The sequence below is a fragment of the Piliocolobus tephrosceles genome, chromosome 10 (assembly GCF_002776525.5).
Source record: "Piliocolobus tephrosceles isolate RC106 chromosome 10, ASM277652v3, whole genome shotgun sequence".
NCBI classification, from domain to species: Eukaryota; Metazoa; Chordata; class Mammalia; order Primates; family Cercopithecidae; genus Piliocolobus; species Piliocolobus tephrosceles.
In genome coordinates this window covers 78,685,812-78,701,100 of record NC_045443.1, presented here as the reverse complement: position 1 = coordinate 78,701,100, position 15,289 = coordinate 78,685,812, and the positions used below count along the sequence as shown (strand labels likewise).

At 32.7% G+C, this 15,289-nt stretch overlaps 1 protein-coding gene across 1 annotated transcript in view; it reads left to right on the top strand.

The window, feature by feature from the left end:
- The window catches only part of PPFIA2 (PTPRF interacting protein alpha 2), a 486,204-nt gene that overhangs the window by 445,167 nt on the left and 25,748 nt on the right, over positions 1–15,289 (top strand). The window contains exon 22 of the mRNA XM_026454621.1: positions 111–204. Within this exon, the coding sequence (XP_026310406.1) occupies positions 111–204 (94 nt within the window). The remainder of the gene's footprint in view (positions 1–110; positions 205–15,289) is intronic.

Here is a 15,289-nt window from a genome sequence, read left to right as displayed (position 1 = left end):
TTTAAAATGTGATACTAAACAGTTGCTCAACCAAACGTTTAACAACCTGACTTCAGAATTGACACAACCTATGCAACATAATCTGAATACTTAGTTACTTCTCTTCACAGGAGGCTTTATGGAGACTGAAGCTGCAGCTCAGGAGTCCCTGGGGTTAGGCAAACTCGGAACTCAAGCTGAGAAGGATCGAAGACTGAAGAAAAAGTAGGTTTGGGGATTTTTTCCCCTCTTTTTCTAACTTTTACTAATTCTTTATTATTATTTATAGGGAATTAAAAAGACAGTGGTTGGAAACAAAAGAACTATATTGAAGCCAATATTTTCCAGATATAACCTAAAACTCTCAGGGCTTGTATTTCCTGGTTGTGAGCTACTATTTAAAAGAGCATAACAGTATTTGGCCTGTGGTGGAAATAAGCAGTTTCTTCAACGTAACCATCCATGGATGTGTTTCAAAATCCTTAAAAGTAATGCAAAACCCTATTGATGGTAAAAATTAATACCTGATTGGTATGATAAAATGAGATTATACCATCTACCTTTGTTTTCTCTTGTGGCAATTATAAGTATCTACTCTTTGAAATGGAGTAGAGGAGAAACATTTCTCTGACTGATTGAATATAAACTTATTTTAGACTCAGAGCAGATTGTTTTGCATCTGTCAGGAAATTGATAGTGTATCTTTTCATTCATATATAATATGGAACATTTAAATGACTTGCAACATTGGCAAATTTTGAGTTGCAGCAGCTGTTGGAAAGCAAGTAGGTCCTGAAATAACATTTTAAAAATACATAGTAACATTTTCATTGACAAAATGGCACCTTTAGGACATGTTCTTTAAATGTAAATCAATTTCTCTTTATTCCAGAATCTATTGGTTGATTATTTCTTTTCCTTCTTCTCAAATATTTCTTACATTGTGTTTTTAGTTTTCACATTTTCCTTCTTTCCTATGAAAGAATATTCACTGCTTTCATCATCATTTTGTAACAGATAGGCTCTTAGGACTATACTATACAGGCTAATCAATTGACTTCATATTTTGCTTTCTCACTTGCTTTGTAAATGTTTACTAATAATGGGGAAGTATATACTTACAAGTTGCCGAACAACTCACTAACTTAATTGTTTATTAGTTTGCTACTTACTAAAAATTACGTTCATATATCCCAATTCAGTAGGATCATTGTCCAGAAAAAAATGACCTTGAGAACATCATTATTTCTACAATACAATCAAATGCTCAGCCATAATCAATAATGTATATTTATTCTTTAGTTACTGATCACTCAAAAATATATTTAAATATTATCATAATCTGTTTCAAATGTCTTAATTTTGTTTAGTCCTACCAGTTAGTGATATGCTCTATTTCATAACTATTTATTGAGAAAAACATTCTTCTAAAAAATACTTTCCTCTGTTAATTTTTTTAAATGTTGGCAGTTGATTTCAAGTCTAAAAATATATAAATGATCAAAACCCAGCCTGACTAATGGAAACAGTTTATTTCCCTTAAAAGTTAATTCTCATTTCTCCCAGAGAAATACTTAACAAAGAACAGTATTTAACAAAGAACAGTATTTCACAATTGAAATACTGAAGAACAGCTTTCACAATTGCATATAAGTCTGATACTGAGGCAGTGCACTGCATACTTTATTAGTTGTTGATGGAACCAACTGGAATTTTTTTTAAATAGCTACTAAAGATAAACATTTCAATTTAAAATAACATATTTAAAGTTTAGCTATTATTAACCTTATACACTGTTGGGTTGATTTGATAATAATTTTATAGACTCATTTTTCAACTACTAAGTACGCTCACAGTCAGAAACAAATACTAGTTCTTCCCTTAAATATCTTACCCTGCTTGACTTTGGGTTTTATTTTACAACATGTATTGGCAAAATGTAACTGTAAAATGTATTATGTAGCATACTTGTTTTAATATTAAGAAGAATATTAAGAACATTCTATAAGGCAAAAATGGCTAACATTTCTTAGTACAGTTAGTCCCCATGGATTAATGGTATTTAGGTTTAACTGGATTTAACAAGGCAAGTCAGAGATAATTAATGAAAGCACAAAAGTATTTCCCTTATTATTGATTATCCCATAGCAATAACCCTATGAGCATAGATATGAAACCAGTGTTCAAAGGACTTATATGAATAATTGTTAGCACCTATTCGGAACTTTCATGGCACTGTGGCTTGATTTCTGGATTACCAGAGAGTAAATTGTCTTCATATAATGAGTTTTATTAGAGATAGACAATTTACTTTTAAATCACATTGTTTCAAACTTTATTTCTATTGAATTTTATGTCATTAATTATTAATATTATTAAATGTTGACGGCCTATTCTTGAATTTTTCCAAGTGTTTAAAATTTCATTTAAACAATTCCAATTTTCTTTCTTTTTAAAGAACCATATCCTCTTTCAGTGCACTTTGATGAGTTATGCTCTTTTCTGTGTTCAGATTTCATGTCTGCTAGTCTTCTATCAAGATGAAAAATAATTTTAAGTACATTTTTAAAAAAAATAAATAAAAACAATAAATGAAGCAACATTTCTCATAATGTTGAACATTATAGATTGTACGTATACAGTTGCAACCTGTGTTATCCTATCAGTTGTTTCTAAATTCTATCCACTGGCCCAGCAAAATGGTGTTTCCAGGACTTAGTACTTAAAACAGCTATGCTCACTATCCCATAATCCATAGCAGAGATTCAGTAGTCTTTGTGAGGATAGCCAGAACTAGACAATATCTTATTTTCAAATTTGCTAGGATAGCAGCTATTTAGAATTGACAGTCTGTAACTTTAAATTTAATTGGGAGAAATCTCTAGTGGAGTTAATTATGGTACATTTTTTAAAAAGCCATATGGGGGAGTTACTTTCAGAGAGCAGCATTTAAGACATTCCAAATTCTTGCAAAGTTCAGAAATTTGTAACTTGGCAGTCCTAAACAAAGGTTTAATTTGAGGAACACTTACCATCCAGTAAATTTAACACACATAGGTTACAACAACTTACAAGATTTGTGTTCCTACTTTAATTCTCCTTTTTCTTTGCTTTCTGGTCCAGGCATTAGTTTTGCTTATATTTCTCTCTATTGTCTTATTATGAGAAATAGGAAATCAACAACATTGAATCTACTAAACCACCCACTAGTCATGAAAATCTTGTCTTGTCCATCTTTACCTTCCTGGGTATTATTAAACAATTGCTGTTGTTTCATCAGAGTAACACGTAACTTCGGCCTAAAGTCAATCTATTGTTGGTCTGCCTAGTTTGCCTTTACTTTGCCTCATCTTTGCTGTACTTTTCTTTAAATCATCAATTCTATAAATTTCTCCAGCAGGTTTATGTAGAGTATAGTTAACCTATAATAATTGTGTCAAACTAAAACTCAGCTAGTAATTCTTTGAATGCTTCACATTTTCTTGGTTTTTCCCCTTTAAAAACTGAGCAGTTTCTCTGTAGGCTCCTGACATTTAAGGGTGAGTCACTTATTCTCAATATATAGTCTCAGTATTAACATTATAATTCTTCATAGTTTATTCAATGTGGACTTCCTGTGGGGATGCCGTGACTCTCTGAGATCTTATCCATCACTCTCTGTTGGATTTCTTTGAACTCCAGGTTCCTTTTTTATTTAACAAAAACATCTTCTCTTTTACTGTTACATTTAGAACAACCAGACCTGAAAATTTCACTCCTTTTCTTTTATACCTTTCACCCTCATATTTAAGAATGTATTTCCCATTCTTAGCTCTCCAGCCTATGTTTTAACCTAAAAGCTTCTTGTTCAGGAAAGCCGATTAAAGCCAACCACATAGGCCAGTAATGGTGACTCATACCTGTAATCCCAGCACTTTGGGAGGCTGAGGTGGGTGAATTGTTCAAGCCTAGGTGTTTGAGACTCAGCCTGGGCAACAGGGTGAGACCCCATTTCTACAAAAAATAAAAATACATGAGACAGGCATGATGGCATGTGCATGTCCTAAGGCTGAGACAGGAGGATTGCTTGAGCCCATGAATTCGAGGTTACAGTGAGCTACAATCACACTGTATGGAATGATAGGTGGTCCCTTAAGACTTAAAACCTACATGTGCCAGCCCCCAAAAAAACCTGCGTTTCTGAATGAGGTCCAACTCAACAAATTGTACTTAGAGACTATATTTGGGTATTTTAGGGCACAATAAATAGAAACTCTCTTCTTTGCCTAAGTTCCGAATTTATTTGTTGACTGACAAAACTGTCAATTAGAAATCAAACTGTCAGCCGTATTTCCAATAAAGCTGGCTTAGGTAAATAGTGGGGGGAAAAAAAGCATAACTGGAAACCCCAAATAGTTAAATCCACCTAACACAGAAAGACCTGGTTAATCACAGACTTTCAAGTTGCACAGGTATAAGCACCACATAATATTAAAAATAACATTTATGGTATTATAATTTCATAAATCTGTTACTTTAGAATCAAGAACTAAGAGCTTACAAGGGTATTAATAAAATTTAATGTCATCAACATTCTTGCTTAAGCAAGTTTTGAATCATCAGTGTTAATTATATTTTTATTATATATCTCATTACATTTCTTACTTTTCTCCCCTGGAATATATTTAGTTTCCAGTTTCACACGTCAGCGTCTCTAGAAATGTGATGATAGGGCAAGTGGCAAATTCCTTGAGTCATTAGAGACCTGAAAATATATTTTACACCTAACATCAGTTGATAATTTCCCAAAATATAGAACTATTGGTTAAAAATAATTTGTCCTCAGAACTTTGAAGTTACGGCTCTTCTTGCTTCTAGTTATGGCTAATGATGAATTGATTGCCATTCTTTTGTATACAGCATGTAGGATTTCTTTTTCCTCTCTCTCTGACAGTTTTTTAAATTTACTTTTGCTTTATCTTTGGTGTTCAGAAATGCCATAAGTATGTGTCTATTCAAATGTTTTGTTTCATTTTTCTACTTTATACTTTCAAACTGAAGACTTGTTAGGCTGAACTATTTGACATCTGTTACTCTAGAGGATTCACATTTCTACACTCAACTTTGATTCCAAGAAGCTTAGTCTTACACAGACTTCTGGGATTAAAGATGAGGATGTCTGTTTCAATAGTAATTCACCTCTTTAATTCTCAAGACAGTTCTGAACAGGCAGTGAACATATTAAAATTGACAGAATATCCACTGAATAGTTATTTATCTCCAGCAATATACATGATGAAATATTTAGCTTAATTCTTTATCTGCTAATGTTTTCTCTTGCCTCTTAACGTTATATAATTTTTTTGATACAGGATATATCCATGCTGAAATTTTCTCTATTTTTGTAACTTAAGTTGAAAGATATCATACAAATGTTAATATACTGACTAATTTATCATTTTCAATTTTTAGTTACGATATAGATAGTATATTATTATATGTTAGACTTTTATATGTATTCTGAATGGATAACACTGCTAAAGGAAAATAGATTTAATATGCGAATTAATTTTTCAATATCATTAAAATGAAATTAACACCCCGATTCAGCTATCAGCAGCATCCTTTCCCGAGAAGCAGTTTATCGTTGGAGCAAAGCAGTCACACTTAATCACTACCAATAAATCTTTATGTTAGAATATCAAAGACATAAAAGTGAAGCTCTATAGATTTACTTAATTTATTCCCATCACAATCCTGAGGGTCTCCTCAGTGTGTAAACTTTAATGTGTTTTGAGACTGCACTTTTAATCTTTGGCGTTTGGCAGGTTCAGAGTATACATATCTGTAAGCAAAATACATGTCATGGAAAATATTTATATGTAAAGGTATCACAGAAACTCACAACATTCTTTCATTTAATACATTTTTGTTAAGTGCGTATATGCCAAATTAAACTTATAAATGAACTGTATTCCAGAACTTAATTTGTAAGATGTGTTAGAAGCTCTGAGCACATATTCCCATCTAAGTATTCTATATACACAGAAGGTAAAAGTCTGTGCTTCCCCCACAAAAATTTGTTTTGTAGGCATGCAATAGGAACTGTCTCTGGGTAGATAAAGCAAAAAGAAGGGTTCAGCTGCCTGATATTAGATTATCTCACAGATTACAGAAACAACAGATTCCAGAAGCAATAGAGTCAAGATATTCCCCAAACTTTGACAATAAGATATCATGAGAGATTTTTCCAGCCTTGTCACAAACACATATATTCTCCTTCATCCCATTCCAAAAATAAAGTCCTTAGATGAAATCCTTTTAAGGCCTAGTTTGGAACAGGTATTTGTGCTTGGATCAGTTTGTTTATTTTAGTCGGGGGTTTATTTAGTACAGACACAATTACTGCCGGAAAATTCCTGGGCAACTAATTCAACGAATATAATAATATACAACATTTTAGAACCTAAACCCAATGCTTTCAAAATTTCTCTGGGAAAATGTGTCCCAGTTTCCTACTTGGAACTCCAGAAGCCTGTCTCCTCTGTTTTCACTAAAATAGAGCTGCTGTTGGCTTTGCCATGTGATCATGCATAGCCCTGCCTAGCTCCAACCAAGGACAATTATAAGAATTTCCTGAACGTAAGTAATAATAATATCCAAAGGATAAGGGTCAAAATGCACTGAAATTTGTTAGTAAAAAGAAAGCTAAGGGAAACCAAAGTGCTCTCTTTTAGATATATTTAGACACATTGATCTATTTAGAGGAAGGAAAACAGCACAAAAGGAATAGAGTTGCTGTTTTGAGCCAGCAGTGCAATGTTAATATATCACAAGGAGTAGAGCAGAAGCCCTCTGCTGTCTCCATCATTTCTGCCAGGAGAAACATTTTTGATCTGGAAAGAGTAAAATAAAAATTAGTAAATGAAAATTAAAATCAAGATAGTTACATATACTAGAAGATAATGTCATTTTCTAAATAAATTCATATCATTTATTTTAATTGATGTAAATCCTGGATTCATATTAACAGAACATGAAAATGATAATTTTTCATTCTTTTCCTCAGTATGTCCCAAGAAATGTTTTAAATTACTGATATTTGAATTACATAGTTCTGTTCTTCAAAGAGCTTGTAGAGAGATGGACATGAAAACTAATTATTGCATTTAAGTATTTCAGGGTTCGTGATCACTTTTTAAAGTCTTTGTAGAGAATGAGAGAAGTGTCAGAAACCCAAAGGCACCCTAATGTTCTTATTTACAAGACATTCTCCCAGCTAAAGACAAATAACCAAAGGGGCTTCACAAATGAATTGATGAGGACTAAGTGAAAAAGAAGGTGGCATAACCCAGCACTTTCACACATGATTTCAGTAAGATCATCAGATTTGGCAAAATACAAAGCTATAAGGCATAGCTCAGTTTTTAGATAAAGAATATGCTTAAGGATGATATTTACAGAGGCATCCAAATCTGACAAGATGAAATTTTATAGGGGAATTTTTATACTACTGCATCCAACTTCAGGACTATACTTACTGATTTCTTCTATAGGGGAACATATATAATTTACCTGTAGCTCATACAAAAAAAGTTTCTACAAAGTAGGCAAATGAGCAATGCCTGACAAATAATTTAATGTTTTTCAATATCCATAAAAGCAGTAACAGGGTCAAAATTCTATGCATCTGCCAGATTGTAGCTGGGTATTGTGTTCATTTCTGGAAAATATGCTTAAAGTAGATGTATTAAAACCAGCATATGTTCAGAGGAACATGACCATACTAGTGAGATGACACAAAGCCATGTCTTCAAAGACTGGTAGAAATAGGAATATGTGGTGTATACAGAACAAAGATACAGACGCTGCCAAGAGAATGAACAACCAAACGTGTTCTTTATGGCCTTGTGATAAGACCTTGGGCCAGAAGTCAGGGGTTACTACAGATAAATTGAGCTGACTGTAAGAGAATTATTAACAATCACAAGGGTAGGAAGAAAAAATTGACCACCTAGAAAGGGAGTTGTTCACTGTAATTATGTCTAATATAGACCTGACAGGCATATGTACATAATAGGATTATGGCGGATTCACCTTTTGGCTGAGAATTTGTACTACGTGCTTTTTAAATTGTCCCTGCCCTGAGATTCTGTGATCCCCTATAAAATTCAGAAGAGAACTGAACAGAGGAGAATCTTTGAATTTTTAACATATAGACGCTGGCATATTATAAGTATTTAAAATGCATTTCCCAAATAATTGAATGCATATACAAAAGCTGGACAAGGAAAGAACTCTAGGATAAAGAAGAAAACCTGAAAAAATATAATAGGAGTTAGGGCAGTGATTTCTACCCAGATGACCAAACCTGAAACCTGGGCTTCCTCTTTGCTCCTGTTCTTCCTTGTCCTAATTCTTCCTCTGCACACGTCCATGTACTATTACCAAATCTAGTTAATTGCATTTTTATAAACCTCTCAAATCTGTTGATTTTCTTCTCTCCAGCTCAAGCCATCATACTACAATAGTCTTTCTACTTCTAGTCTTGCCTTCCTGTAATCCATTATTCACGCTTCAGCTAAAGAGACCTATCTAAATCTTATTTTTTAGCTGCCTAAAACCCCTCAATCACTCCCTCACAGCCCTAGAATTAATTTCAAATGGCTTTATGTAGTCCATAAATCCCTACATTACCTGCTTCCTGTGTATCTCACCAGCTTTCTGTCTCTCTGTTTTCCATCTTCCCATCTTGCACTTCATGGTCTTGATATGCCTAATATCTATTTTTTTGTTTGTTTCTGATTACTCTTATCTCCTTGTGTGCATATATTCTGCTTCATGTTTTCCTCATCCTTTGCATGCTAATGATGTTATCTATTTTATATGTAATATCTACATAATAATCACATTGATTAATTGTAATGTGCTAGGCAATGCACTGTTCTATGCATTTTACATCCATTATCTCTAATTTTTCACAAAGCCTTTAATGTAAAAACTGCTATTTTCTTTTATGCATCAAGAAATATAGCTTTCCAGGCACTGTGTTATACAAAAATGTAGATCTCCAGAGCTGAGTTTTCCTTGGAATTATTTAGTATCTAAGAATAGGGCTTTGATTTAAAGAATATGTAGTTCAATCTCAGCTGTACCTAGAATATCCTATATAACTTTTAATGGTCCAAATAGGGAGTGAATGAAGAATTCCCCAGTTTCTTTGTACTCTGGAAAGGGTAGCATATTTTTTTCCTCTAGAGAATAATTAGTTTCTTATCTGCCCCTACCCTATCCTTCAAAATGAGCAACAAATGTATTCAAACCAAACATGCTTTTAAAGAGTGGGGGTGGGAAGGATTTCTAAACAGAAGATGTAGATGTTTTATAAAATTGACTTTTTCTGATATAATTAGCCACACATAATATTCCAGTGTTTGATATAAGATATAATCATACTAATGTTCCCTAATAAATAAGCCATGTAAAGAATTTAAATATGTGCTTGAATCAATCTGAATTATTCATTCAAGTAAAACTTACAAGAGAGAATCTAATAGCAAGAATAATTATGGATTTTTAAATGAAAAAAATCAAATTAAAGTACATTTAAATATAATGCTGACATCTTAATCTAGAATTTTCCACATTTGTTCCTGCTAATATAAAATCCCATATAAGCTTTGTATAGTATTTTTTATAAGATCTTTGGAGATTTAGTTTCTTCCCATAGTTATTTCAAATGAGCCATTCATGAACCAAATGTCTCTTGTCTCCACACTTCTAAGAAGGGCAGTAATTATGTATAGCCTCTCTCTTGCTGGGATTTTACAGATAAAAAGTTCAATACAAAAAGACTTCATATACATATATGAAGTGTGTGTGTGTATTAAGTATATTTTTGTACACACATACACAAGCATAAAATTAAATATCTTTAGTTCAGATTCTCCATAATTGAAATTTTAATTTGAGGCTTAACTGTATTGGGTTTGCTAGGCAGATGAATAACAAAATTCTTAGAGCGATAAAAATTTCTTAAACTCCTTTAAGTAGTCTCAAATACTTTAGTTATTTGAAGTCAATATTAACTTAGAGAAAAGTTATTTTTAATGTGATGGTGAACCACACTTAAACTTCTGAACCATTTCTTTCACTTAGAAGAATCACTAGAAACGTGCTTAAATATTTGTCTGTAAGCCCCATCATCTGTCTTTAAGCAGGAATTTTAAGCAGTTCTTGACATCACCTTGGTATGCTCTGATATCCACATAGATCACCCATTCACAAACTAACCTTTTGGTTTTATGACTTTATTGCTTCCAATGTTGTTCACTACCCCAAGTCAGACACTCTTCATGGTACTATTCTGAATCTTGTCATCACCACAAATCATGCTTCTTTCAGACTTACCAATTCAAGCATCCCATTTCTTGCTAATCACAGTCTTCCCACCTTTGATCTTGCTTTATGAACTTTTTCTTCTATCATCTTTATTTAACCTCTATCCTTACCAGTGCACTATCCCCTTTCTATTTTCCCCTCTCTCCTTGTTTAGCTTAGAGCATGTCCGTAATTTCAGCACCGTCAAAATTTGTTAAATTTCTTCACTCCACTTTCATTTGGTCACATCTACATGTAACAACCACACCCAACGACGAGATTTTTTTTCTCCATGTGTACATTTTGGCACATCTGTGCTGTTGGAGAAAATTACAGCAGGGAAATTAGAAATAGTTTTATCGTGAAATTCAGCACTGCCTAGTAATCCCAAGAGTTTTATTTCATTAGTGTTGTTCTACTCTCTGCAACTCTTGTTAGAGACCTCCACTCTCCTCAAACTTGTATCTTCTGCTGATGAGTTTATATTCTAGCTTGAGACAGAGAGACAGAGAGAGAGAAACCATCCAAGGGCCCTGAATTGCTTGATGCCAAATATATACTAACACTTGCCCCATGTGTCTTATTATAGAAAACTAGGCTATTCTCTTCTTACTCAGATCATCCCTTTCCATTTTCTTAGTCATTTTGTGCTGAATTCCCCCTTGCTTTCAACTTCTGCTCCTGTCTTTTTTTTCCCCGCCAGCATTTAAACATTCTCAACTTTCACCTATTAAAAAATATTTATTTATTCTACTTTTCCATTTCAGTTACCAGCCATTAACTACTTAATTTGGTGTTAATAACTGATTTAAAAATATTTCTGAATCACCAACTTGAACCTTACAAAGCAAGAGTCAATTATATTCCAAACGTAAAACTCTTTTAATGAATTGTTTCTTATTTGACATTTTCAATCCAGAATTGACTAGTTTATAACAGGAGAAGGTCCATTCAATTGTAGGAGATCTGGAAGATCAAGGTGAGGAAACTGAGAAGTTGAAGGCTCTCATTTTGAAATATAAGACATATGTTTCTGGTAATTTCTTCTTCTCCTGACTGGATATATGCTGATGTTGCCAAGGAAAACATAATGTCAATAATTGCATCTGATCTCAACCATTAGATGGTAACATAACCTATTTTTTTCATGTTAATTAAAACTTACTTGCCTATTACTCACAATGGTCTTTAACTGAAGAATATTTATTGTTGACAGAATCTCTCTTACTATTAACATAGCCTTGACACTTCTGAAATGGAGAGAAAAATAATGAGGCCATATGCTACTGTAAATAAATATCTGTAGGAAAGAATACATCAATATTTACTATAAGAAAAATTAATCAGAAAAAATCTTCTCTGCAAATATTTATTACCTCCTATATGAAGTTTATAATATATTAGTACAAAATATGGGTCATTTATAACTATAGATTTTTGTCTTTTGCAGAACACATTTGTTTGAAAGTCATGAGGTGAAATTCTTAACATTCTAAAGTGATATAGCTGCTTGAAATTGTTCTTAACTTTATTTACTATGGAAGAGAAGAAAGTTCATAAAAACTATGAGAAATCAGATAATTTATATAAATTCATAACAAAATAATAGAAATTTGTGCAATGCTTTTTGAGCAGTTAAATTTTTTAACTTGTGTTTACATTTGTGTTTTCTGTTTATTTTTGTATTTTCTCATATTTTATATTTTAAGGTATTTATACTGATTAAGTTTTTTATTTTAAAAAATGATGAAGGACCATCTGATAAATATTACTGTTTCACTGCGTGCAAATTTAATCAACTTGTTTTATAGGAAAGTGATTCCTAGATAGCTAGTAGGCTCAGAAAGATTATGTTGTCCATGTTGATAACTAGTTCCAAATGCTTTTGGCAAATTCCTTGGAAAACTGAGAAATTGCCTATTTTTTCTGAACCCATCATAGAGTTCACAGGTATGTTGACAAGAAAACCATTTTAAACATCTAAAAACTATATCCTTTTGGTCTTAATTTCATTTCTGTGGGGTGTATGATGTGAAAAACATGATAACTTTCTTGGGACAGTGTAATGCCAGTGTTTCTGAACATTTATGTTTTTGTTCATGTGAAAATTTAAGGAGCTTGCCACAGATGCTGTGGAGTTAAAGCCAAAAATACGCGTTTTTTTCAAAGTGCCAATTTAATAAAAAGTACCTGGTTTCTCTGAATGAATGCCTTGAGAAGAGGCACGTGCAGGGTGTTCCATTGCACATCAATCTTTTCTTTATAATAATTGTTCAATAAAAAAGGAGATGCTCTAACTTGCCTAATTTCTGACATAGGAATTTCTGCTTTCTATTTTGTTATATTGAACATATTTTATGAGTTGTAGTAACAATTTTATTTTTTAATAATTAGGCTATTATGCTTGTAATATATTTTTAAAACAATATTCTCATGGATTTTTGTTGAATTATTTAACTTCCATATTTTCTCAATGCCTCTGCTACATCCAGGGAGCAAGGGTTCTTCAAAAGCAATATACGTATCAATGTTGTTTTAGTGATGATTTCTGGTAATATTGGTGAAGCAATATAATTTATGGATTTTTCCCAAAAAAAAATTTGTAAACACTTATTCAAATAATTAAATATTTCTACTACTGAAAAAGCCACAATAGGCCCAAACTTGATGTTTATTTTGCCAGTAAAATAGAGGAGGAAGTAATGTGGCCATGGAAGAAGAGGAATAGAACACTTTTACACTTTCTCATGTTCTGATTACTAGCCATATATATTTACCAAAATAGTAATTATTATTACAGCATTGATTGGAATAATAAATTATGAATCTGGAATGGACTTTACGCATTTCTGTTGCTAGGGATTATGATGAGGAAATTGAAGACCAGAATCTGCTAATAATTTTGACCAAATTGTGTATGAGAACTAGAATCTAAGTTTTCAGTTCATCAAACTAGGAAGGACTTTCTTCACTTCAAGTTGCTGCCTCTTCACATGTCTACTGTTCTTTCTTTTTGGGCCTTAGCAGTTGGCTTATAAAAATAAAAATCCAAGTGCCAATTAATAAGTTGTTGTTTCTACTGGTAAAATAACATGGAAGTGGCCTGAGGTAAAGAATGTCCTTTACCAAGATTCCTTGATTTCCTCCTGGGATGTACTCGAGGCTGGGAAAATGTGATCATGCATGTTTCAGAGTGGCTCATACTCAAGACATAGACTTATTGGTCAACTATTAGAACTACCCTCAGCCTGACTATGCTTTTGGACGCAGTGAGTATGTGTGTCATGATGAAATACAAAATGGCACCATGTCTTTCTCATACCTGAGCTTTCTCACATCTGAAATAATGCTCTTGTTTTATTCCATGGCTTTCTTTGGATTGAACTGTATCCATTAACATTAGTGTGCTTTTCTTTTCCATCCATCCTTCTCCATCTCATGAAAAGCACATCTGGGTAAGTTGAATCACAATGGCTGCTGAACATGTTTATTTTCAGCACCATCTTTTTTTTTTTTTTCAAAGTATTACTCTTTTGAGTTGTGACACAAGCTGCACTGCCTCTGACCTGAAATGAAAATCATGAAGTGTATTTATTTCCACACAGTAAAAGGAATCATTGGTTCAGAGAAATGTTCACATTTAAATTAATTATGTGAGCTTTCGGGCACTTGTATTTCTTCAGTTTTATTATATACATGTCAAAGACATTCTAGACTGCCTTCCCCCTAGTTTTCAAGTAATTCCCTAAAGGGTCAATGTGGCAAGCAGCCAGGCTCAAGTCATACTTTCAGACCACTCAGGTACTACTGATTGTGCTGCCTGTCTGAATTGCCCTGTACCTTTCTTAATGCTTCACCTGTGTTATGTTCAAGAGACAAACTTATTCATCAACGAATAGAACTGCACATATCAGAAAAGGGTTAAATGCTGTTCTTCCTGCAGAGCTTTTGCATATAGAGCGCCAAGAATAATCCTTGGTTTTGGTTGAATGTGTGTTATTCCCATTGTTTCCTGTACTACTAGTTGATTTCTAAAGTTTTAAAAACCTGAATTACTCAATTAATGGCTTCAAATTTTAAATCCTTCTCTTTGAACCAAAATTAGAGTATTTATCTATTCCTAACACAAATTTGGCTTCAAAGTAAAAAAGTAAAATAAAATATGCATAATATTTAGATTGGTGTAGACTACTGCATTTATAACATGGTGAGCTATTAAAACACTTTGGACTGAGAAGAAGGTATTGCTTTTAGATTTAAAGCAGTGTTATTTTCTATCAATAAAATGACTACAATGAGATACAATTATCCAGGAAACTATGAAAAGTATTGCTAGTTGGCTATATAAATATTTTGCATGCCAATATAAATTCATTTACCTTGTAATATTACTTTATTAACTAGTAAGGTTTATATTATTTTTAATATAATGTTAAGTTACAGTTGCCATTAACAAAATGATTTAGTGATGCAGTATTTGCTTCAGTTAGGATATTTTACCATATTGAGGAATTAAGGAAAGCTCTAGTAAGGTGTTCTTAAAAATGCAAGGCAGGTTGTGGTTAGAGTACTAGTCAACAATGTTGGCCAAATGAATGTTGTAAACTCTTTTTGAAAATAACACATATTCTCGACATTGAGTTTTAAAGCACAGTTTTCATGTCATCATGTAAATTCGGTCTTCTGTTTTCTAATGATTTTTAATTTTTCCGAGGAAAATAATTTCAAGAAATAAAACTTAATTCTTCTCATTCCTTATTGAATGAAATATTGAAAAACAATGAATGAATGATGCATTTTTATTAATGGAGTGTAAGAAACTGATATAATGGCCTTCATTCTAAAATTCAGTTTCTTATTGTCTTTCACGTGCTCCTCGGACTTAAACATTTTAGGACCTCAACATCATTTCCCTAGTACAATTACTGAAAGAGAGCTTTGGATAATATAA